At 41.8% G+C, this 26,597-nt stretch overlaps 1 protein-coding gene across 1 annotated transcript in view; it reads right to left on the minus strand.

The window, feature by feature from the left end:
- Positions 1-26,597, minus strand: part of mrc2 (mannose receptor, C type 2) — a 278,995-nt gene that overhangs the window by 14,484 nt on the left and 237,914 nt on the right. Inside the window, exons 22-27 of the mRNA XM_060848970.1 lie at positions 25,959-26,122; positions 24,687-24,795; positions 19,474-19,712; positions 13,611-13,776; positions 2,495-2,641; positions 1,883-2,005 (exon numbers count right to left, since the gene is read on the minus strand). Coding sequence (XP_060704953.1) covers positions 1,883-2,005; positions 2,495-2,641; positions 13,611-13,776; positions 19,474-19,712; positions 24,687-24,795; positions 25,959-26,122 — 948 coding nt within the window. The remainder of the gene's footprint in view (positions 1-1,882; positions 2,006-2,494; positions 2,642-13,610; positions 13,777-19,473; positions 19,713-24,686; positions 24,796-25,958; positions 26,123-26,597) is intronic.

Here is a 26,597-nt window from a genome sequence, read left to right on the forward strand (position 1 = left end):
AAATCATGAGGGGCATGGATAGGGTGAACAGACAAGGTTTTTTCCTGAGGATAGGGGAGTCCAAAACTAGAGGGCATGGGTTTAAGGTGAGGGAAGAAAGATTTAAAAGGGACATAAGGAGCATCATTTTCACGCAGAGGGTGGTGCGTGTGTGGAATGAACTGCCTGAGGAAGGTGGAGGCTGGAATAATTACAACATTTAAAAGGCATGTGGATGTGTATACAAATAGAAAGGGTTTAGAGGGATATGGGCCAAGTAGTGGTAAATGGAACTAGATTTATTTAATATTTTTGGTTGGCATGAACGAATTGGACCAAAAGGTCTGTTTCCCTGCAGTATATTTCTATGACTCTATGAAATGAATTTAACCAACCCAGTACCTGATGGATGGCAACCAAACCACATTTGGTTCTATATTATCAAACACATCTGGAGAAGTTAAAGGATTGGCAAACTTTCATTCAGGCAACAAGAGGTATATGTCTGTGATTAAAATTAAAACATTTGTTGGAGCTTTACTTTGTACATATTAACTGGACTTGGACTGCTTGATGCTAGATGTCCTTGTCCTCGGCAATTTTGCCTTTTAATTCACTTTTGGGACGTGCGTGTTGCTGGCTGGTCAGCATTTATTGCATTCCCTAGTTACCCTTGAGAAGGTGGTGGTGAGTGGCTTGCTTGGCAATTTTAGAAGGGAGTTAGAGTCAACCACATTGCTGTGGATCTGGAGTCACATGTCGGCCAGACCAAGGTGAGGATGGCAGATTTTCTTCTCTGAAGGACATTAGACAGATGACAAATGACAATGGCTCCATGGTCCTCAGTAGGTAGATACTTAATTCCAGATATTTTTATTGAATTCAAATTGCACTGTCGGCCATGGCAGGATTCAAATCCAGGTTCACTGAACATTAACTGAGTTTCTGGTTTAGTCATCCAGTGATAATACCACCAGGCCATTGCCTCCCCTTCATTTCAATGAGCACACAGAAATGATCAGTGGTTTTGTCTGCAACAAATTGATAAATAACACAATTTTGATGGACAAGCTGGTAACACAACGAAGGACAACAGTGTCACCTAGGAGTCAGAAACTGCAGTTACTTTGTGATCGTTGACGTAGAAAAACTGAATGGGAAATTTTAATATAACAGAATATAGTTATTCTGGCAAAGTTGTGTGACCAAAAATAAATAAAAGAACAAAGGCTTGTGGACCCAACCACTCTGCATTTTCAGCTGTCATCTGTAATATGGTCATCTGTAACTTGAAAAAGTTCAGAAAAGATTTACAAGGATATTGCCAGAGTAGGAGGGTTTGAGCTATAGGGAGTGGCTGAATAGACTGGGGCTGTTTTCCCTGGAGCATCGGAGGCTGAGAGGTGACCTCACAGAGGTTTATACAATCATGAGGGGCATGGATAGGGTAAATAGACGGGTCTTTTCCCTGGGTTGAGGGAAGTCCAGAACTAGAGGGCAAAGGTTTGCAGTGGGAGGGGAAAGATTTAAAAGGGACTTATGGGGCACAGAATGCGGTGCGTGTATGGAATGAGCTACAGAAAGTTGTGGAGGTTGGTACATTTGCTGCATGCTCCTGCCATGGCCAACGCATTGTCTCAGCATGCTCCTGCCACATACTCAAAACAATTACAGCATATACAAGGCTGTACATACAAGGATAGTTATCTGAATTGGAAGGGTTTAGAGGGATGTGGGCCAAGTGCTGGCAAATGGGACTAGATTAATTTAGAATATCTGGTCAGCATGGACGAGTTGGACCGAAGAGTCTGTTTCTGTGCTGTACATCTCTATGGCTCTATATGTAAATAAAGTGAGTATAAATAGAAAGGATTACAACGTTGCAGTGTCAAGCCAAACTTACTCTTGGTGTTATACATGAGACTCAGCCAGGCACCTTTGGTATCATTTTCATATGTCTCCAGATGTTCCCATATAAATACATTTTCTACTTCATCAAGAATGGACAGCAGCTCGGCTCCATGCACTGTCAAAAATAATTAAAAATGAGTTTCAAGAGAAAAGTAGAGTGACTGCAGAACAAAACTTGGTTATCCCACAACACCCACGGCACAATTGTTAGCACGTTGCCTCAAAACGCCAAGGACTCAGGATTGATTCCAGCTTTGCGCTACTGTAAGTGGAATTTGCACGCTCTCCCCATGTCTATGTGGGTTTCCGCTGGATGCTCTGGTTTCCTCCCATAGTCCAAAGATGTGCAGGTTCGGTGGATTGGCTATGTTAAATTGCCTATAGTGTTCAGGGATATGTAGGTTGGGTGGATTAACCATGGGAAATGCAAGGTTACAGGGATAGGATGGGGTGAGTCTGGGTAGGATACCCTTCAGAGGGCCGATGTGGACTCGATGGGCCAAATGGCCTGCTTCTACACTGCAGGGTTGCAATGGTTCTAACACCCAGTCTCTACAAGATGGATAAAGAATTTGTTATCTCTGTAATTGTGTATTTTACTTACCTTTCTGACACAACTGTGCTGCCTCTTTGGGAGTTGCCTTCTTTTCCAAGTGGAAGGAGTAACAATGATTACGGAAGGGGATCCAGGAAGAATCCTGCAGGCTGGTTGGGCAAGTTCCAGTGAAAGTTGATTTGCTTGACCAGGACTCTGAGAATAAAAAAAATCCGAACGTGACCAGGACGATCAGAGTATTTGAGAAAAATTGTAGCTCAGGTTATGGATGAGGTTGTTGACTTGCTCGCTGAGCTGCTAAGTTTGTTTGCGGGTGTTTTGTTACCATTCCAGGTAACGTCGTCAGTGCACTTCCGGTGAAGTGTTGGTGTCTGTCCGCTTGCTATTTACGTGTCTGGATCTGGTGGGGTTGGTGGAACACCAAGAGACATGATCAGTATCATTTGTATCCATACACATGGACAATGAAGAACACCAATTTGACTGGGACAACGTATCCTTCCTAGGACAAGCCAAACAGAGACATGCATGGGAATTCCTGGAAGCCTGGCACTCAACCTGGAACTCCATTAACAAACATGTAGAGTTGGACCCCATATACCAACCACTAAGAAATGGAACCAGTAATAAAACTGCAAATGACACCACCAACCTCAACAGACCCAAACAACTAAATAGCAAGCGGGACAGAACACGAACGCTTCAGCGGAAGCACACTGATGACGTTACCTAGAATGGTGATGAAATGTCTGCGAGCAAACTTACCAGCTCAGTGAGCAAGTCAACATCCCCATGACCAGGGAGAGTTTAAATTCTGAAACCAACAGTAGAATCATTCGATTCATAAGAGGTCATTTCCTCTTGGTATACTCCCTAGCTGCTGCTAACATATCAATGAACAGGATTACTTGAACAGAGGAACCTTGATTATCTGAATATCGGATTATCCGACAAAGTCACAAGGTTCCAATGCTTGGCTAAACTATGTTATGCAGCATTTGATTAACTGAACAAAATACTCACCATCATGTTCTTTGGATAGGTTCCTCTGTATTTATGAATAGGAGGAGGCCATTCATTCCCTCAAGCTTGTCCTAACCTTCAATGGTATGCTTGTTTTGTTCGTCAGGGCATTGCGTATAGCAGTTCGGAGGTCGTGTTACGGTTGTACAGGACAATATTTAGGTCACTATTGAAATACTGCGTGCAATTCTGGTTTCCCTGCTAAAGGAACAATGTTGCCAGTGTTTAGGGGATTTGGGCATTTGAGCTGTATGGAGAGGATGAATAGACTGGGGTTATTTTCCCTGGAGTGTCGAAGGCTGAGGGGTAACCTTATAGAGGTTTATAAAATCATGAGCATGGATAGGGTAAATAAACAAGGACTTCTCCCAAGTGTTGCAGAGTCCAAAACTAGAGGGCATAGGTTTATGGTGGGACGGGAAAGATTTAAAAGGGACCTTTTCATGCAGAGGGTGGTATGTGTGTGGAATAATCTGCCAGAGGAAGTGGTGGAGGTTGGTACAATTACACCATTTAAAAGACATCTGGATGGATGTATGGATAGGAAGGGTTTCGAAGAATGTGGGCCAAATGCTGGCAAATGGGACAAGATTTATTTAGGATATCTGGTTGGAATGGACAAGTTGAACCGAAGGGTCAATTTCCATGCTGTATATCTCTATGTTTATGACCCTAATTAATACCTTAACTCCACACCCAATTATAAATCTAAATTGGATTAAATTTCACTAGTGAATTTCTACCGATGGCTTTTGGTTTGCTAGTCCACTATTCACAATTGCTAAGTTCTGTAGATGCTGGATATAAAAATAGAAAATTCTGAAAATATTTAGCAGGTCCCTGGGGAGAAAAACAAAGTAAATGGTTCAGGTTGACAATCTTCTATCAGAATTGTAAAACGTTAAGAAATGGTAACAAAGACAGAATACGAGGAAAGTACAAAGGAAAGTCAGTGATAGGGCAGAAGGCTGGAGAGATTACGGAATTAAACAGATCATGCTGCAAGGCAAAAGGACTGGTGCACAGACCTAGTAAGGATTAACCTTCAATTCATTTTGTTTAAACCATGTTCACTGTTAAATATAATTTGTGTTGATAATTGTCATGAGAATTTTAAAATTTATTCTGGGGATGCGAGCATTACTGGCTCGACAGTATTTATTGCATATCTTTAGGTACCCTTGAGAAGCTGGTGACGAGCACCGTTTTTGAGCTGCTGCAGTCCATCTGTAGATAGATCCACAATGCTGTTAAGAAGGTTGTCCCAGGATTTTGACCCAATGACACTGAAGTACTAGTGATATTTTTCCAAGTCAGGATGGTATGTGACTTGGAGGAAAACTTAGTCACAAATGGTACTGAATATTGTGCAATCAACAGCAAGCATTCCCCTCTTCTGACCTTATGATAGATGGAAAATCGTTGAAGAGTAGCTGATGATAATTAGGCTGAGGACACTTCCCTGAGGAACTCAGAGCTAGAGTTTAAATTACTACCCTCCATCAACTACAACCATCTTTTGAGCCAGGTATGATGGTAGGAAACAAATCCAAAACCACCCACCTTGATGTATCCTTCGTTTGTGGAGATAATAACCTTCCCTTATTCAGTTCAAACTGACAAACATTCCCACATTCTCTCATGGATTCGTTGGCATGCTCTGATTAACTTAAAACAGATTAGGTTGACTTAGTAAAGATTAAGCTAACTGCAACTCAACAGCAACAACTTGAATTTATGTGATGCCTTTAAAATAGTAAAACATCCCAAAATTCAGTTAGTAATACAGGTTGTTCTGCTATAAAGTGTGTTTTGTTAACGCAAATTTGCTGTAACACGATTGACAAATTCAGGACACTGTTTCTAAAGAGCGAACTTTTAAAACATGTGTTGGCTATAATGCGATCACATCGCCAACACTTTAAGTGCTGTTTCTAAAGTGCGTTTTTTCTGTAATGCAGGCTTGCACAAAACACAACCATCACATTATACCTGTACTCTCAACTCTGCATCAAATCCATGGATTCAGGCCCCCTCCCACTCTGATTTTGAGCTCTATAATTAGGTTGACACTCCAGTGCAATATTCAAGGAGTGCATTGTCAAGGCTGCCGCTTTGGGTGTCACATAAAAAGGAGGGCCTAGCTTCCCTTTCACATCAAAGTAAAACATTGCTCTGTGCTATTCTGGCACTAGTTTCGCTGACATTCCGAAAAGTATTTAACTTTCAACCAACAATGACAATAAAAAGGTCATATTATCGCTGCATGGGCAGATTTGCTTTGCACAGGTTGGTTGCTGCATTTTTTACTATCATGATGATTACACTTCAAAAGAGTGATGAGCAACAGGTTGTAAAGGGCTCTATATAAATGAAAGTTTGTTCTTTAAAAGCATTGGAATCATAACTTACCATTGTTGCATTCACTCCTGCCCTGATCACTCCATTCTGGATTTCTCTTATTAAAAATAATCCATCACAGTTGTTAATAGGATATTTAACAGGAATGTCCTCTTTAGCACATCTCAGACCTGTGTACATTTCTGACATTTTCCGTTTTCAATTCTTTTTGATATTGGTCTAGTGCTGTCAGTTGAGTTGTCAGAATTAGCCAGAGCGTTGAGGACTGGACAGCTCCTAGAAAATGTTCAGATGCCCACCTGAGGGGGCAGATTGGGCCTCACTTTCATGTGTCATCCCATAGCAGAGTAGAGCAAGTGGCTGTAGTGATCTGAGACAAAGGAACTTGGCTTGTGGAAGAATAGGGAAGCTGAGCAAAGTGGCAGAGTGTGTCCAGGGAACCCCAGCCTGATGAGATAATGCAGTGCACACACCTAAACGGTGTCTAGAATGAATGTCATTACAATGTCAATGCATCAGCTTTGTTGTTGTAAGCTAACAGATCTACAGCTGAGAAAATAGAACCAAACAACAATGCAACATTTTGTTAAAATTAAATTTTGCACAGGGAACAGTTACACACTGAGATTGAACAGAGGCCAGGAATCCCAATATTCATTGCACAAAATCCTGGAATCCCTGTTCTAACGGCACTGCAGTATTTCAAGAAGTCAGTTCACCACCATCATCTCAAAGGCAATTATGCTGCTGAGATGACATAAATAAATTGCATCTCTTTTTAAAATACAGGGCATCAAATATTGGGGGTTAACAAAGCACACTTTTCAGTCTGAGCATTGACGCCATAGCTCCTGAATCCAATCTTTTGCTGCAGTTCTGCATTCATATCCATGAGGGTGGCTATTAGACTAACAATGCCAGCTGAGTTTAGCCAGCTGAACCCATGCTGCCTCTGGTATAATGGGGTTTGAGACTCAATATTTTGGGGTCCCACTGTTTAGTTACTCTGTGCCATCGGTGGGTGACAAAACAGTGAAATATTCAATGTTATGTTTCTCAACATGACAACAATAATACGATAATGGAATTGTGGAAGAATGTGTTGTCAAAATGCAGTTAGGACAATTACAGGAGGTGGCACATGGCTAGATACAGATAGGGAAAGAAGGGGAAACATATATAGTTAGAGATATAGATTGATAGAAGATGTATAGGTGAGAAAGAGGAGACAGAGAACAAATAAATGACGAGAAGCTGGAGTAACTGCTTGCCATCTCTGGTAGCAACAAATGAATACTGTAAATTGAGAAAAGCAAACACCTTTCCAAACAGTGTGGAGAAAGTCTTTATGAAAATTTCACATCACGGTCGGTCCTGGTTTGAGTGTGACATAAAAGATGAGTCACTGAACTGATTATGTTATGGAGCACAGAATGACGCTGCAATCTGGCTTCCCACCAGCAGATGGGGGTGTTAGTGTCACTGCTGTCTGCAGCCTTCAAAAGGCTACGACAGCACCACCTACAGAGAGGGCCGTTCACTTGTCATGACTGAGGAAAGAATGTGAATACTCTTACATAAGAAAGGGATCATTATTAATGGAATATAGCAATGTGACTAATTCAGAACCCGCAAAAAGTACACTTTATAACAACACATTTTCAAACAAGAATCCTAAAAACAAAGAACTTGCATTTAAGTAGTGCCTTTCATGAACTTGGAATGTCGCAAATTGCTTTCCAGCCAGTGAAGTGCAGTCACCATTGTAATACTAAACAGTCCGGTGTAATATTCTTAGTCATTTCATCTCATGTAATAAAGTGCTTAGAGTATTTTCACACAGAATGAGGAATATGAGTTGAGTGATAACCCTTGCCAAACCAACCAGTGCCTGTGTTGTACCACTTACACTCAACAGATAGTTGGTTGGAAGCTCCAGTGCAATAGGAGACAGAGGGTAATAATAAGCTGAGAGAGGAGGAAAGGATCGGCAGGTCAGTGGGGTGGGGCCTGAGGGACGATTTGAGGATCTTCTGGGGAACAGATGTGAGTCAGGCAATTCAATGGAGATACAAAACAGGAGAGCTTGAATCAGTCAGTTAGGTTAGATACAAAGGAAGACCAGATGCTCAAGCAACAGGAAGTCATAAAAGTGCACAGCACAGAAGGCAAGGCTTTATTCGCTATCCACAGTGAAGGTTGTTTGCTCTCAGTCTTTAAGAAGAATGTCTGAACTACTACAAGAATCTCTTCTATGATGTTTAATGGTGAGTCTACTTTTGTATTCTATACTTCTGCCAGTGAAGGAGGTTATTCCATATGCCTTCTTTACAATCTTATCTATTTCTACTGCTACCTTTAAGGACCTGTGCATTTGTTCACCAAGATGTCTCACTTCCTCTATCCCTCTCAGTATAGGCCAAGTGCAGGGAAATGGGGTTAGCATGGACAGACAGCACAGTACAGGCCCTATGGTCCACGATGTTGTGCCAAGGTTTAATCCTAATGTAAAATATTATCACTTAACCTACGCACCCCTCAACTCACTGCTCTCCATGTGCTGTCCAGCAATCGCTTTAATGTCCGTAATGACTCTGCTTCCACCACCACCACTGGAAACGCATTCCATGCATTCACAATTCTCTGCGTAGAGAACCTACATCTGACATTTCCTCCATACTTTCCCCTAATATCTTAAAACTATGACCCCTCATATCTGTCAATCCTTCCCTGGAGAAAGGTCTCTAGATATTGACTCTATTTATTCCTCTCGTTATCTTGTAAACCTCTATCAGATCTCCTCTCTTCCTCCTTCTCTCCAGACAGGAAAGTCCAAGCTTTTTCAAACTTTCTTCATAAGGCAAGCCCTTCAGTCCAGGCAGCATCCTGCTAAACCTTCTTTTCACCCTCTCCAAAGCCTCTGTATCTTTCCTATAGTAGGGTGACCAGAACTGGACACAATATTCCATGTGTGGTCTCACCAGGGACTTGTAGAGCTGTAGCAAAACCTCGTGGCTCTTAAACTCAATCCCCATTAATGAAAGCCAAAACACCTTAAGCTTTCTTAACAACCCTATCCACTTGGGTGGCAACTTTGAGGGATCTATGTACTTGCACACCCAGATCCCTCTGTTCCTCCACACTACCAAGAATCCTGTCTTTAATCCTATATTCAGCATTCAAGTTCGACCTTCCAAAATGCATCACTTCGCATTCATGCAGCTGAATTCCATCTGCCATTTCTCAGCCCAGCTCTGCATCCTGTCTATGTTGCACTGCAGCCTGCAATAGCCTTTTATACTACTGACAACACCTCCAACCTTTGTGTCATCTGCAAATTTACTAACCCACCCCTCAACCTACTTGTCCAAGTCATTTATAAAAACTACGAAGAGCAGTGGCCCAAGAACAGAGCCCTGCAGGACCACACTCAACAGTGTCCTCCTGGCAGAATAAGTTCCATCTACAACCACTCTCTGCCTTCTGTCAGCCAACCAATTCTGAATCCAGATAGCCAAACCTCCCTGTAACCCATGCTTCCTGACTTTATGAATGAGCTTATCATGGGGAACCTTATTCAATGCCTTGCTGAAGTCCATATACACCACATCCACTGCTCGACCTTCATTGACCTGTCCTGTCACCTTCTCGAAGAACTCAATAAGATTTGTGAGGCATGACCTGCCCCTCACAGTGCCACACTGACTGCCTTTAATCACGTTATGCTTTGCCAAATAGTCATAGATCCTATCCCTCAGAATTCTTTCCAAAACTTTGCTGACCACAGACGTAAGACTAACTGATCTGTAATTGCCAGGGATTTACCTATTACCCTTCTTTAAAAGAGGAACAACATTCACCTCCTTCCAAGCCTCTGGTACAACTCCCATGGAGAGTGAGGAGGCAAAGATCTTTGCCAGTGCCTTCGCAACCTCTTTTTTTGCTTTCCAAAGTAGCCTAAGATAAATCTGGTCTGGACCTGGGGACTTATCAATCTTAATGTTTTACAAAATTTCCAGCACATTTTGGTCAGCATGGACCATTTTGGGCCAAAGATCTGTCTCTGTACTGTAAGACTCTATGATTGGTAAACTAATGGAGAAAGTGAAGTCACATGGTGTGCAGGGTGTTCTAGCTAGGTGGATAAAGAACTGGTTGAGTAACAGGAGACAGGGAGTAGTAGTTGAAGGGAGCTTCTCAAAATGGAGAAAGGTGACCAGTGGTGTTTCGCAGGGATCAGTGCTGGGGCCACTGTTGTTTGTATTATAAATAAATGATCTGGAAGAGGTTGGTCTGATCAGTAAGTTTACAGATGGCGTGAAGATTGGTGGAGTAGCAGAAGGCGTAGGGGACTGAGAGGAATAGATAGAGTTAATAGCCAGAGAATTTTCCCCAGGGCAGGATTGACTGGTACGAGGGGTCATAGTTTTAAGATATTAGGAGAAAGGTATAGAGGAGATGTCAGAGGGGAGTTCTTTATGCAGAGAGTTGTGAATGCATGGAATGCATTGCCAGCAGTGGTGGTGAAAGCAGAGTCATTAGGGACATTTAAATGACAGCTGGAAATGCACATGGATAGCAGTGAGTTGAAGGGTGTGTAGGTTAAGTGATTATATTTTATATTAGGATTAAACCTTGGCATAACATCGTGGGCCTAAGGGCCTGTTCTGTGCTATACTTTTCGATGTTCTATGTCAAAGAATACAGGAGAATATAGATAGCCTGGAGAGTTGGGCAGAGAAGTGGCAGATGGAGTTCAATCCAGGCAAATGTGAGATGATGCATTTTGAGAAGTCTAATTCTAGAGCGATCTATACTGTAAACGGAAGAGCTTTGGGAAAGGTTGATGAGCAGAGAGATCTGGGAGTTCAGGTCCATTGTACCCTGAAGGTGGCTGCACAGGTGGATAGAGTGGTCAAGAAGGCATATGATATGCTTGCCTTTGGGGCATTGTGTATAAGAGCTGGCAGGTCATGTTAAAATTGTACAAGACTTTGATTCAGCCGCATTTAGAATACTGTGTGCAGTTCTGGTCGCCACATTACCAAAAGGATGTGGATGCTTTAGAGAGGATGCAGAGAAGGTTTACGAGGATGTTGCCTGGTATGGAAGGTGCTAGCTATGATGAGAGGTTGAGCAGGTTAGGATTGTTTTCATTAGAAAAAAGGAGATTCGGGGGAACCTGATTGACGTCTACAAAATCATGAAGGGTATAGACAGGGTAGCTAGAGATAAGCTTTATCCTAGGATGAGGGATTCAATAACAAGAGGTCACATGCTCAAGGTGAGAAGTGAAAAGTTCAAGGGGGATATACGCAGCAAGTAGTTTACACAGAGGGTGGTTAGTAGGTGCCTGGAAAGCATTCCCAGCAGAGGTAGTAGAGGTAGGCACAATAGATTCATTTAAGGTGTGTCTGGACAGATGCAAGAGTAGGTGGGGAGGATATGGAATTGGACGATAGGCTTAGACTGTGGATTTGGATCAGGCTCAGGCTTGGAGGGCCGAAAGCCCTGTTCCTGAGCTATAAATTTTCTTTGTTCTTTGATTGTGTATTCCGTTTCACTATTCGACATGCCTAATTGCATTGCCTTACGCTTGTCAGAGTTGAACTCCATCTGCTACTTTTCTGCCCACTCCACCAATTCATTACAAAATTATGAGGGGCATGGATAGGATAAACAGGCAAAGTCTTTTCCCTGGGGTCGGGGAGTCCAGAACTAGAGGGCAAAGGTTTACGGCAAGAGGGGAAAGATATAAAAGAGACCTAAGGTGCAACTTTTTCACGCAGAGGGTGGTATGTGTATGGAATGAGCTGCCAGAGGATGTGGTGGAAGCTGGTATAATTGCAACATTTAAAAGGCATTTTGATGGGTATATGAATAGGAAGGGTTTGGAGGGATATGGGCTGGGTGCTGGCAGGTTGGGTTGGGATATCTGGTCGGCATGGACGGGTTGGACTGAAAGGTCTGTTTCCATTCTGTATATCTCTATGACTCTATTTGAGCTTACGGCTCTCATCTACACTATTCACCACATGGCAAATTTTTGTGTCGTCTGCAAATTTCCCAATTATGCCCTCCAAGTTCAAGTCCAAATCATTAATGTATAAAACAAACAGCAGGGATCCCAACATGGATCCCTGTGAAACACCACTTGAAACAGCTTTCCATTTGCAAGGTCAGTCATTGACTATTACCCCTTGTTTTCTCAAACTAATCCAACTTTGGATCCAATTGGACACACATTGATTCATATATGTTGTCAAATAGCAAGACTGGAGAATTATAGACATAAAAGAGTGGTTTTAGGAGAGGTATCTTGCACTTAAAAGGTCAACCTGAAAGGCAACACAACTGACAGTGTAACTTATTTTAGATTTTTTTAAACTAATAATTTATAAGATTATGAAGTGCCAGTGTTCAGTAAAAGTTTGATTATTGTTTGGAAGTTACTGTTAAAAATGGTGAAAGTTATTTGCTGTAGGAAAAGAGCAGGGGAATGGGACTAACTGAACAACTCTTTCAAAGGGTCAAAGACAGTATGCACTACTATTACAAAGCATTGTGGCGGGAGCCAATGTTTATGAATTTTGTAACTTAATACACCCATCTGTGACAATTGCTGTGAACTTTTATTTTGAGGAATAATTTGTAAATCAGAATACTCATCTTATAACTTCACCCTTGGACACTCTCAAAACAGCAAAAAGCTACATTTATATGCTGCTTTTTACATCATAAAATTCCCCAGGGCACTTTACAGGAGCAACAGAAAATACGACACCAAATCAATAAAGGAGATATTAGGTTAGATAGTCAAAAGATTGGATAAAGAGGTAGGTTTTAAAAAGTGTCTTAAAGGAGGAAAGCGAGATCGAGAGTGCAGGAGGAAATTTCACCGCTTAGAACTAAAGCAGTTGAAGACATGACCATCGATGGTGCAGCGATTAATATCGGGGGGGGGGGGGGGGGGGGGGGGGGCTAAACAGGTAAGCATTAGATGAATGCAGAAAGGAGTCTGGTTTAAAACAAATTCAACCTCAGGCTGTTGTCCAGGAGAGGGATGGAGGGATTGGTAGTTTGGAGTGCGAGTGGAAACAATGGCTTCAGTTTTCTCAATAATTACTTGAAGGCAATTTCTGCTCATCCAGGGCTGGGTGTCAGATAAACAGTTTGAAAGTTTGTAAAAGTGAAGAGGTTGAGTGAAGTCGTGTTAAGGCAGAGCTGGATGTCATCAGAGTACATGTACAGTTGCATGATGTCACCAAGGGGCAGCATATCAATGGGGAAGGGGTTACGAGAGATAGAGGTGCAAGAACAGAGAGCCCATTGTATATAATCCTCTGGCAATAAATAGACAGATCAGAATGGAACCAGGTGAAAGCATTCACATCCACTCAAGCTAGATGACAATGGAGAGGTATTGGAGGAGGACGGTGTGTGACAAAGGCTGCAAACAGCTCAAGAAGGATGAAGAGGGAGAGTTGATCTTTGTCACAGTCACATTGGATGTCATCCAGGACTTTGATCAGAGATGTTTTAGTGCTGAAAGAGGCAGAAATCTAATTTAAACATGGAGATCCAGGATGATAATCCAGGTGTAGGTTTGAGGGGTGATAACATGATTAGGACTTCGCAGAATTATATAGAGTTTTACAGATAGAAACAAACACATCAGACCACCCGGTGGCCATGTTGTATTCCATAGCAGCCTCCTCGCTCTCTCTCTATTGGCCTTTAGGCCTCAAACTGGACCGGTCCCTGTTGCTTCAGAACTTACCTCCTGGCACTTTGCAAATTGCTCCATTTAGCTTCGTCTCACAGGAGGATGGTCGCCACGTCCCGTCCATGTCCATGTGAACGCAGCCCATCTGGTGTGGCTCCCCTTCCTGCCAGTTGAAGTAGTCCGACTCCTCCCCACTCAGCCAAGAAAAGACCCTGCCTCCCTGTGTAAGATCACAGCTATTACTCACTGAGGCAGGCAGCAAGGGACAGGGAGAAAAGACAGCAAGAGAGAGGGTGGGAGGGAGGAGGTGAAGCGGAGAGAGCGTGGGAGGTGGAGAAGGAGAGGGAGACAGATAATGAGCCAGAGGAAGGAAAGAGAAAAAGAGTGAGAGAAAACAAGTGAGATAAAGAAAGACAAGAGAAAGGGAAAGAAACAGAGAGAGAGAGACACACACACACACAGAGTGAGAACGAATGAGAGAGAAACAGGAAACAACTACGAGGACTTAGCACCTTGCACATGTAAAACACCCTAAGATAATTCACTGATGTATTACAATGCAAAATATGACACTGAGCCATATAAGGAGACATTCGGTCAGATAATCAAAAGTAATGGTGGTAGTTTTTGAGGAGTATCTTAAAAGAGCAAACTGTGATGAACAAATGGAGGAGAGGTGTAGGGAGGGTCAACCACCAATGACAAGGTGATTAAAATCAGGGATGAGCAAACAGTCAGAACTTGAGGTGGACATGTCTCTCAGAAGCTAATAGGTTAGGGGAACTCACAGAGTGAAGGGGAACCAAGTAGAATTTACAATGTAATTCTGCTTGACCAGGAGCCAGTGTACACTTGTGGCTTTACTAAACATGATAGCCCTTCTGTTGGGATTGCAGGGCTGGGTCTCAACTGGAGAGTGTGTCTAATAGTGCCCCTCATGCAGTTCTACACGTGGAGGTCAGTGGCAGATGGAGAAAGTGGACAGAAGGAGAAACCGTCAAAAGGACTAAGGTGGTTAAAACTCCAGGGTTGACAAGGAGTCTCTAGAAATTCAAGTTTAATTTCCATGAAGCAAGATGATCTTCCTTCAACTTTCTGGTATTGGCAGACAATCATGAATGGAAAACAGTACCACAACAGATTTAGTTATTGTACAGAGATTATGGAATGAACAAACAATCAATTGAAAAGAAACAAATGGAACCAGTCAGTGTTAATTGTAAGATTTGTGATTGTGAGTCCATTTAAATCTGAACTCAGAAACACTGAGCAACATTTCTCTTAGGTGCATCAAAATCACACTCCACCCACACCCCCTTCCCCTAACTAACATCTCAGTTTAAATCTGCAGTGTAATACTTTACAGACAGGGACAACGCTCAGTGCATAATGCAACTTCAAGGGGCTTTGTGCTTCTTTTTGGAACTGAGATGCATCAATGGTTAGGAGGTGCTCCAAATGGTTGAAATTTAACACAGAGTAGAGATCTGCATTTGTGACTTTGAGGAGTTAGTAATAAGCTGTATTTATGATAAAATGCAACCACTGGAAAACTAATGGAATTGGGAACAGATCTGTTTTACACCAAGTCACCTAAGAGGTCAATTCATTCAATACTGCAATAGTGACTAGATTTCCAATTAACTTCATCAGCTGTAAAGTACTTTGGGACATCCAGTGGTTATGAAAAGTATGGTATAAATTCAGGCTTTTCTTTATTGGTGAGATATGAGTGGGGGAGTGTCAAACCTGTGTCCACCTGATCATGAGAGTTTCTTGCATGAGTGATTACCTTCACAGTGTTGTGAGGGCTGACAAGGTCAGTGGCCGAGTTATGAACCAGTACCATCCTCAACAGCAGAGGGGCAAGGGCTAAGAATTGGAAAGGTGGCGGGGTAAGGTGTTTGGGTAGGGTGGAGTCAGTTTGCAAGGACAAAAATATATATCACTGAAATGCAGTTGCTGGTTTTTTTTAGATTAGACTTACAGTGTGGAAACAGGCCCTTCGGCCCAACAAGTCCACACCGACCCGCCGAAGCGCAACCCACCCATACCCCTACATTTACCCCTTACCTAACACCACGGGCAATTTAGCTTGGCCAATTCACCTGACCCGCACATCTTTGGACTGTGGGAGGAAACCGGAGCACCCGGAGGAAACCCACGCAGACACGGGGAGAACGTGCAAACTCCACACAGTCAGTCGCCTGAGTCGGGAATTGAACCCGGGTCTACAGGCGCTGTGAGGCAGCAGTGCTAACCACTGTGCCACCGTGCCGCCCACAGTGGTGAATACTGTGACAAGACTATGAGGTGTTCAGTGCTGTTTCTCATGCAGAGAGGTGTTGTCACAGTGGTGCTGAAAGGTTTCCTTCAGGTAGGCAGTTAGTAAGCAGATTTTGAGTTCTCCCTGGGTCTATTTTTTTAAAATGAGGCAAAAGAATCATCAGAAGGTGAGGTAAGGGCTCACATAAATGCATGAAGGCTTTTAGTTTTGCTTTCAGTTAGTTGAAGTTTTGTGGTGGCAGCTAGGGTGAAAGTTTAGACAGCAAGACTTCTTCTTAAAGATCAAATGGGCAGATTGTTTTCTTCTGGCCTGGACAGAGACAGCAAATGAGAGCCAGAACTGTGTTGCCAGAATGTTTTTGCCAAAAGGTATGTGGGATGCTGTCTACATTGGAACAGTTCAATTCTTCCGTTTTTTTGTATTTTAACTGTGTTGTAAAAATAAACCGTGTCTTGCTTAAAGCCTAGTGATGGACAAATCGAATCATATCTAGTTCACAGCACATTGCACTTGCTTTTAAATAAATATAAAAGTTAAGGCCCAGGCTATATCCTCACAAAACTTTTTTTTTGGGGGGGGTGGGTGGTCTGGTCTTGTCCGGTCCATAACAACACATACGGCCCAACAGTGCCTCAGAAGATGCAGCAAAGAGAAAAGCTAACATTACTACATGGCAAATCATGTTGATCGATTAGAGAATCCTGCTGACTACTCCAGTCTCTCATCTCACCAACCAGTGGGAAAGAAACACCACAACAAATCTGATAACAAAGTATCAGAAACCCTGACTATATGGGTCAGAACATAAATTGTTGAATAAATAGGCATTATGTATGACAGAATTTCAGTACTGTTGAAAAAAAAGAGACCTGCTGTCAAAACTTTTTGTCTCATACCTATCAGGACACAGATGCAAGAATACCAAATTTCAATGTTAATAATAATTGACACTGCATAAGAAAAGTGTGCTGGCTTGTTGGCAGGTGGAGTTTAGTACATTGAAGTGTTTGTTTAGTGAGCACACAAGAAAACAGTTAACCCAAAGATTTTCCTTAACTTAAAAAATAAAGCAAGTTGACTCCGGCTTAGTGAGATGTTTCATGGAATATGCACCAGGGAACTGTGACCTCAAGCAGTTGTTTCATGGAGTGTGTGTTTCTGATGTAGGAATAGGAGCCTCAAGCCATCTGCACAGTTGCAGGTTGACGCACATGTAAAAACAAATTCCGTGATGTTAAATTAACCGTATCAGTTGTATTGGCCAGAAATATGACCTTTATTTAACTGGAAATATGCAATGCCTGGATATACTTTTATCCTGTTGTGGTTCTGTTCACTGAGCTGGGAATTTGTGTTGCAGACGTTTCGTTCCCTGTCTAGGTGATATCCTCAGTGCTTGGGAGCCTCTTGTGAAGTGCTTCTGTGATGTTTCCTCCGGCATTTATAGTGGTTTGTCTCTGCCGCTTCCGGTCATCAGTTCCAGCTGTCTGCTGCCGGTATATTGGGTCCAGGTCAATGTGTTTGTTTTTGATAGAATCTGTGAATGAGTGCCATGCCTCTAGGAATTCCCTGGCTGTTATCTGTTTGGCTTGTCCTATAATAGTAGTGTTGTCCCAGTCGAACTCATGTTGCTTGTCATCTGTGTGTGTGGCTACTAAGGATAGCTGGCCGTGTCATTTCATGGCTAGTTGGTGTCCATGGATACAGATCGTTAGCTGTCTTCCTATTTGTCCTATGTAGTGTTTTGTGCAGTCCTCGCATGGGATTTTGTACACTACATTGGTTTTGCTCATGCTGGGTATCGGGTCCTTTGTCCTGGTGAGTTGTTGTCTGAGAGTGGCTGTTGGTTTGTGTGCTGTTATGAGTCCTAGTGGTCGTAGTACCCGAGCTACAAATCTTCTCACAAACTTTGAATAATTTTATCCTGTGGAGAGTGCTGAGTATGAGTATATGTAAGCAAATGAATCACATCACCAGCCCAGGTGAAAATCTTAAATTAATTATTAGTATAATTTTTGATCAGTTCTAGATTGTTCAGTAAGTGCCATCATATCAAGGAATGACATCTAATTTTGGAGGCAATGTAATGAGTTTTGCAAGCATGGGCAGGTTATGTGTGGTTAGTATCTTACAATTGTCAACAGTCAAAACGTTTGATACAATCCATCCATGGTTTGGACATATAGCCTAATACCTAGCATCACACCACTTTACTCATTTGTGTGGTAGGCAGAACATCTTTCCATCTTGAGCACAACATCATGTTAGTGTTCCCTAGTGCATTCTCCATAGGAATGCCTCAGCAATCAGAATCCACTCACCAACTAATTAGCAAGCTGTTTTCATAGAGAATAAATTGTTGTTCCTTTTGAAGTTTGATATTCTTGCATCCGTCCTGATGAGTGTAAGATGAAAAGCTTGCACAATGCGTCTCTTTATCTATTTGTAGAATAATGTAGCACTGTTCAACAAGAGTGTGTCAAGAAAATTTGTTGGAGACAACAAATACCTGAAACTGTAAACTATTCAGTATGGTAATAGCGCATTGGATGAGATCGCATGTACCAAGATCATTCTAACCCCTGTTTCTGTGACAGCTCTTTGCAAGATCAACGCGTTTATTTCTACTACATATTATTACAAAGATCAACAGCTGGCAGATTCTTCATTTGGGTGTTGGTTTCTAATAGGTCAGAAGGTTTGAACAACATTTGCTAAATGTAACATTTATTATTATGGGTTACCACTTGTAAGACATGTCATATACCCAGGTCATACACCTGCCCATTACCCACCTGCCCCTCTTACTTAGCCTAGTTCCTGTCCTCTCACACTCAGGCTCCTCCTTCTATAGTCACACTTATGCCCCTCCTTCAACATTCTCACTCAGCACCCCCCCCCTCCTCACACTCAGCTCCCCACTCTGTCCCTCTCACATAGATCTACCCTCTACACCTCTCACACCGAGTTCCCCCTCATCCCTCTCACATTCAGCCTTCTCCCTCCCCACGCTTAGCTCCCTCCCCAACACTCTCCCACTTTCTCCCCAATTGCCCTTAGACTCCCTGTTCCTCTCCTCGTGTCCTCTTGATCCTCTTAAACTTGTCCTGCCCCTTTCTCTCACAGCCCACCATTGTCAATTTCAAAAACCCACCCATTGTTGCTCTTTTGAAATGAGTGGAGGATAAATTTGTTGTAAAATCAGCAGTAAATCTATCTTGTCTGCTTGGATTAAAAATATCCTTAATGTCTGTTACCAGAAGAGGATTGGGAGAGTATAGAAACTAAGTCGAAGCCTAAATATAGACATATATTATTTGGGCTGAATAGTCATTTTTGTGTTGTAATCTCTTTATGTTTCCCTGTCTCCTATAACTGGGATCATTACATCATCATGATCACAGTTGTATCAGTTCACAGTCACAGGCACTTTTATTGCACAGATGGCCAATTTGTAGTGACTAAGCTGTAAATCAGGAATTGCAATATGTCAGCATCAGTTCATTTCAAATTATTTTACCTGTAGCATTTATCTTTCTGCCATGTACGTAGTAAAGGTAAGAGACCTATGAATTTACACTTCAATCTATAAGGTAAAATCCGGTAAAGAGTCTTGTTCAGCGAAGTTACCTCTTCATTTGACAGTCCAATCCACAAGGGCAGTCGGACGCTGTTCATAACCTGTGTGAGGAATGCCTGTTGATAGGGGTCTACTACCGTGACCAGAGTTTCATTCCGGGTCTCACAGAGCCAGGCGGCTTCCTGCCAAGTCAGAGGCTTCTGGATAACTCGGTAGGTACTATTCATGTAACTCAGCTTGGATGTCAAGGGTGGTGGGAACTTGGCAGGTGTTGATGGTAGAGACAGGTCTGTGTAGGAACAGAGAGTTAGGGTCAACAGGAATATACAAAGGAACATGCTGCCTCTAGGAAGAGGTAAAGTCACAGTATTCACCTCCACCCCCCCCCCCCCACTCCTCGACATGGCCCCTGCTGCTGTGAGTACTGGGCAGTATCTAAACAGCACTAGCTATGTTGCCATGAACAGAAAAATCATGTTTGAGAACATTAATAAACCAATGCAAAGAACATGAGTTACAGTGGCATTTTATTTGAAAATCGCAAACAAAAGCAAGCATAAAGCTGTTAGATGATCACAAAAACCAAACTGGTTCATTAATGTCTTGTAGAGAAGAAATGTTACAGTCCTCTCAGTTACTCAGTCCAAGGACAATGAGGATAGTTAATAAATTCTCAGTTTGTCAGATATGCTCAGACCCACCAGATTAAAATGTAAATTAACAAAAGTTAAAGAGTAATTTCCCAAACCAGCCTTAAATTCAACATGAACCTTGTCTAAAAATCAATCAAAAGCACTGGTTTGGGTTTTTACCAAATTCTAAACATTAATGACACAAGTTTTGTGGAATTGTGTCAGATTTTAGGCAGCACGTTCAGTTCAGTTTCTTTTCCTGTTAAAATTGAAACCTGGGGTCATCATACATGATACATGGAAGTGAATTGTTACTTAAGCTGCTAACAAATCTAATATTTTTACCTACTCTGCTGTTACAAAAAAAACAACATTTGTTCAGAAGGTTGCCTCACTGCTATTTTCTTGAGGGCACTTTGCAAGTGGGGAAACAAAGTCAGTGGATAATGATGTGAATTGAGTCAACTCTTGTTCAGGTGGCAGTGCTCTTGTCTCTGAGTTTTCACCTCTTGAGACCGAAGCAGAAAATCAAAACAGATAGTCCTCCGTGCAAAACTGAGGCAGCTGTACAATGCTAAGGTGCCAACACATAAATTAAAGTGAGGACCCGTCTGTCACCTCAGTGGAAGATCACCTGGCACAACTTGAAGAGGACTGAAGAGCACTTCCTGATTGCCTGATCAACGTTTATACCTGAAATGTGTTAGCAATTTGTTGTCATTGCTGCTTATGAGACCTTGCTGTGCACAAACCGAGTCCTCGGGCTACACTGGCAACTGCACTTTGAAAAAGTACAGTACCTCGTTGTCTGAAGTTAAAATAGGCACTACATAAATGTAATTTATTTTTTTAATCAACACACATTTGAGAAATGGAATACTGCAAATACTTTTACAGACCCCGTGCTCTCCAGTGCCATTTATTCATTAACTAGTAGACATTTAACATGGTGAGTGACTGGACAGCTTTGACTCACTCCTACTTTGCACAAACCACTAGGGTGGTTTGCTTCACTGTTTCAAGGTGACAAATACGCAAAAGTATACAAATAAAGAGGCTATGGAACTTCCTAATTTCATCAACATCTGGGTCTTCCTTGCAGCTCAGACTGCTTGGGAATTGCTAATGTGCAATTAGTGACCTCTTCTCTCTGAATGAACCCAAACACTGACTCTTCTTCTGGATGATTCTGGTTTAGCTAGGCAACACACAGTTTTTCCCCTCTTTCCATTCTTTTCTCTCTAATGTTCACCTCAAAAGTTTAAAAACCTCACATAAAACAAATATCCAGACATCTTAGTTATCATTCACATTACAAAACTAAAAACTATGCCTACTCCTGTAATTTCCAATAAAATGATTATTCTTTCACTTTAGAGCCCAAGCTCTCAAACAATAATTATGTGAATTTCCTGTAGATCTCTATGACCCCCAAACTTGAAATCCTATTTAGATGCAGTAAGTTTCTCTTCGGTAAGAATATTATTAACAGATTGGTGGCTTTCTGAAGAGAAGAGCAGAATGCAAATACAAGGAGGTTTTTGTAAATCTTCATAAATCACTGGTTAGATTTCAACTGGATTACTGAGAATGCTGATGAGATTTAACAGAATGATTCCTGGGATGAGGGACAGCAGCTCATGGTGAGATTATACAAGGAGGGATTGTTCTCCTCACAGCACAGAAGAAATCTGTTAGAGATATTCAATACAATGAAGGGTTTGAATACATTGAGTAACTAGCAAGTGAGTCAGTAACAGTAGATATCAATTTCAAATAACTGATCATTGTAAAAGAACAGAAGAGGAAATTAAGATAAATTATATCACATGGAGGGTTAAGATCTGGAACAAATAATTTTGAGGAAATGGTTGAGGCAGCAAACAAGCTCACTGTTTCAGATTCCACAGGAACTTCGGGATGTTCATTTAAAAACAATTTATGGGAAAATGTGGAGAAACTAGGGGCATGGAAATAAACTGGACAACTCTTTCAGAGTATGGACAATGGTCAGTACACATTGAGAACCACTAGAATGCTAAAATATTGTATTAGAACACAGACAGCATTTCAACATCTAAGTCTGAATTTTAAAAAATTATTCACAGGATGTGTGCATTGCTGTCTGAACCAGCATTTATTGCCCATTCCCAACTGGCCAGAGGGCACTTAAAAGTCAACAACTTTGTCTGGAGTCATGTGTAAGCCAGACCAGAGGGTGGGAGATTTCCTTCCTTAAAGGATATTAGTGAACAAGATGGATTTTTAATGACAATTGACAGTGGTTTTATGGTAGGTGAAAGTGAGGACTGCAGATGCTGGAGATCAGAGTCTAGATTAGAGTGGTGCTGGAAAAGCACAGCAGGTCAAGCAACATCTGAGGAGCAGGAAAACTGATGTCTCGGGCAAAAGCCCTTCATCAGGAAATAACTGATAATTATAAAAGAACAGAAGAGGAAATGAAGATAAATTATTTGTTCCTGATGAAGGGCTTTTGCCCGAAATGTCGGTTTTCCTGCTCCTCGGATGCTGCCTGACCTGCTGTGCTTTTCCAGCACCATTGTAATCTAGACAGTGGTTTTATGGTCACTATGATAATAACTGCTGTATGTTGATAGCTTTCAGACCAAACCAGTTGAGTATGGGATTGGGATTGTTGCTCTAACTAAGCTTCACAATGTGTCAGAAGCTTTGTGGGTAGATCCTGACCATGGTTGTGATCTATTTTCTGTTTGTTAGCATTCATCTAACTAGACTTCAGAACTTGGTGCTGTATAGGCTATTACCAGATATCAAGACAAAATAAACTGCTGCTGGATTAACATCAACATGATGAAAGATATTGTTTGACCTGCTTGGAACTTCTTTGTCTTCGAGTGCAAAGAACAGTCAATAGCTGAGTGTCGTAAGATGGAACATTCTATGCTCAAGGACTATGTGTTCACTGATACACTAAAGCTTGGGGCAGTTGTCACAGTAGCTCGGTGTGGGAACACTCACTGTCTGAGATCCTTCCACCATCGTATCCTGAGGGGCTGAAAACCATGGAAAGCCTCTCAGGCTATTTACACCAGAGAATATTTGCTTTGAATTGTCAATGTATATTGGAGAAGCAGCCCTGGATTACAAATGGATTCTGTTCCAGAGTCAATTCGCAAGTTGGAATATTGTCAATGAAGGACAAAATAAAAAGAGCAAAAAGTACAATATAAAAGTATAAGAAGAGCTGTGGATATTTAAAATTATGTTTCTGTATGGGATTGCATTCGTAAGTACAAACGCTTGTAAGCTGGGAATCCAGTAATTATGACTGATTGACATCAGGTTCCAACTAAGCCTCATGTCTGGCTATTGGCTAATACCTCACAGCAGAATCTAGTCTCTAATTGTTTGAGACCTTTTTGCCATTGGGCCAAGAATGACTGTGTCAGCAATGTGTTGTGGTTACTGTGCAATGACCAAATCCTGTTAGGAAACCTCACCTCTGGGCATCTTCCATCAGCCCAAATGAAGTTTGGGACTTGAAATGTAAGGGTGTCATGGACATCCCCAACAGTGACTGACTCAACAGCTGAACCACAGTCACAGCTCAGGAACTCACGCACTTCAACCTCAAGTGTTCTAAGTGAGACCAACTGAAGGAATACGGCAGTGGGAATACCTTCTTCTGAAAGGGCTTCACGATTCCTCTTCAGAGTTGGGTTCACCATCAACAGTGAGCTTGTTTGCTGCCTCAGCCATCCCCCCATGTGTTAAGTGACTGGCCATTCTGCCATAATTGGAATAGCATGCGCGGTTGGAAAAGGCATTTAACTGTTGGAAAACAACAATGTTACTGGAGCACTTAGGAACTGGTGGAGTTCTGAACCACTAGAGATATACTACTGGTACTGCTGCACAATCTCACCTTTCACAACTGGGAAGAGGAGCGTGTGCGCGGTGATTTCAGGAATGTAATGATAGTGGCCAAATTCAAATATTCTAACGGCCATACACACTGAAGGGGACAGACTGGAGAAGCTGAGCACTTGTAGCCAGCCAATTCTTTAAAAAAAACCATTGAAATGAAGATCCAACACTGGATTAGCTGCTTCAGGATGGGACTAAGAAAGAATAGCAGTGAGGTACCTCTTATTGTACTGCAAGAAATTGAATTGTATTGCATTTAATATGATAATTTTGAATTGTCTTACAGTTAATTTTTATAAATGTCAATAAAGCATTATATTTTATTAAAAGTGAAATTTGTCACACAGACATGCAGGATTATTGAGTTTCTTTCAAGGTTAGTGATTGACAGGAGAGGGTGATTGAAGAGTAACTGAACCAGAGCAGTTTAAATATTTGAACAGAGTGTATGTGTCAATATGAACAGGATTAAATAACCCATTTCCTGGTTGCATTTTCTCTGTCAAAGTCCGGATACAATATCCCCAGGTTTTAGGTATAAAATCAATTGAATTGCTAAGATTGGAGATGACACCCACTTGATAAGTAATATGTGTTGAAGGGATTGGAGGGAGGCCAGGAATTGGGATGAACAACAAAGACCTGGAAAAGCAAAATGGTGCAACAGGTCTGATGGACTTCCAATTCCTGTGTTTCGCTGCTGAAGTTTGACTGGACCATACCTTTGTTTTTCTGACAGATGAAGCCATTCTTATCCCTTGTGCAGCTCCGATCATCCCAGCGCCCAGTGAACTGTGGATGCAAGGCATGCCAGATCACAGCACAGTTTACCTAGGAAATAAAAAAGCAGCTTAGTACTCACTTTAAATTCAATCTCTCGCAACTCTAGAACAGAATATAATCTCTCTAGGCAAGAGGCTGAGTCACCAACCAGCAGTGCAATCTGCAGTGACTGACCAGTTATTGGCTGCACAGGTACAACCTACGTCAGCCAGGTGAGCAGGCCAGTGATTAGTCAATATTGGAGTTGAAAAGTGAAGTAAATTTATTTGTGTCAACCATGGCTCAGGTGGTAGTGCTCTTGCCTCTGAGTCAAAGACTGTGGGGTTTCAAATCTCATCCGAAAGACTTCTTCACATAATCCAGACTGTGCCATACTAGAAGGAAGTAACTCTTGAATTTGTTAGCTTTCAGAATTGACTTTAACATTGATCTTGTTTACTCTCTGAAGTGGTTGTGGAAGATCAAGTAACAATATGTTGAGAAAGAGCAGAGGTGCTCGAGACACTATTGATCCTTCAAGCCAGCAAATAATTTGTTTGTAAGACATGACTGTGTGCAAACTGTCTGCTCTATTAACTACATTGCAACAGGGACTGGCATTACAAAAAATGCTTCATTGGCTGTGAAGTACTTTGGGATATTCTGCAGTTGTAAAAGATGCCACATGAATGCATAGCGTCATTTTAACAAGACTATCTTACATTCATTATTGGTAACATTATTTCAGGTTTGTATCTTGTAAACTGAGTTCGTGTTTCCGCTTTGTCTTTACTATTCTCCAATAGTATTCTCAATGTCTTGAACCATTATATTGCAGTTGTGTCTGCTTGCTCAGATACTACACTACAGTGTTTCCAAAGTGGGAAGAGAGCCAGTGAGAGGCAGCATCATCAATGAGAGATAATCAGGGGAGAAGTTCTTCCATGAAACTTGGAAAGGAACAAGAAATGGGGTTTGCACAATAGCTTAGAGAAGGAAAGTTTTAAAAAAATATTCTTTCACAGGATGTGGGTGTCATGGGCAAGGTTGATATTGACTGCTCATTCTGAATTGCCCTTGAGAAGATGGTGATGTGCTGCCTTGCTGAACTGTTGTAGTCCATGTGGTGGAGATACAGCCAAAATGCTGTTAGGGAGAGTTTGAGCAAGGAGGAGAAACATTAACTAATCACCTGATAACATCACTCAGGCATCATCTGCGCAGCAACTTACCAGCTCGTTGGTTGCAGAGGACGTGTGCTGGCCTGAAGGCTCCCCTGGAGCCCAGTTGACATATTTCAGTGGTTCCTTTTGTAGCCACTGGAAGTCCTTGTTTGTGTCATGCAGACCAATCCAGAGGTCAAAGGTGATATTTGGAAGAATGGTTGTTATAAAGGCTGATGCAAAAAATACAGATAGATCAGATGGATCAATGATGGGACACAGAAAGCACACAATCTTGGAGGTAGACATAGCAAAGAATCCCAATATCTAATCTTACAAATGGAATGGGCGTGGTTTTGATTTTGTGTGTGTATAATGGATACCATAAATCAAGAACGCAATGATCAAATCATCCAAATTTTATTTCTGTTGGAGTCAAAATTACCCCTAATCAGTTAACTACCCCGAAAAGCAGATGTAGAAAAATCGGTTTCACGGTTTTACTTGCTTTGATGAAATAATCTTCAAGATTATCTTGGCTGACCCAACTTAATGGCACTAAGACTTCAGTTCATTTGTAGAGCCAGTGCAAAAAGAATGGGCCTAATGGCCTTATTCTGTACCACAACAATTCTGTGGCCCTGGTCTCCTCACTACTCTGCTCCCTTTGATCATGGATACAGTGATATCCCTGAGACAGATGCTCCT

This window comes from Hemiscyllium ocellatum, chromosome 32 (genome assembly GCF_020745735.1).
Source record: "Hemiscyllium ocellatum isolate sHemOce1 chromosome 32, sHemOce1.pat.X.cur, whole genome shotgun sequence".
NCBI classification, from domain to species: Eukaryota; Metazoa; Chordata; class Chondrichthyes; order Orectolobiformes; family Hemiscylliidae; genus Hemiscyllium; species Hemiscyllium ocellatum.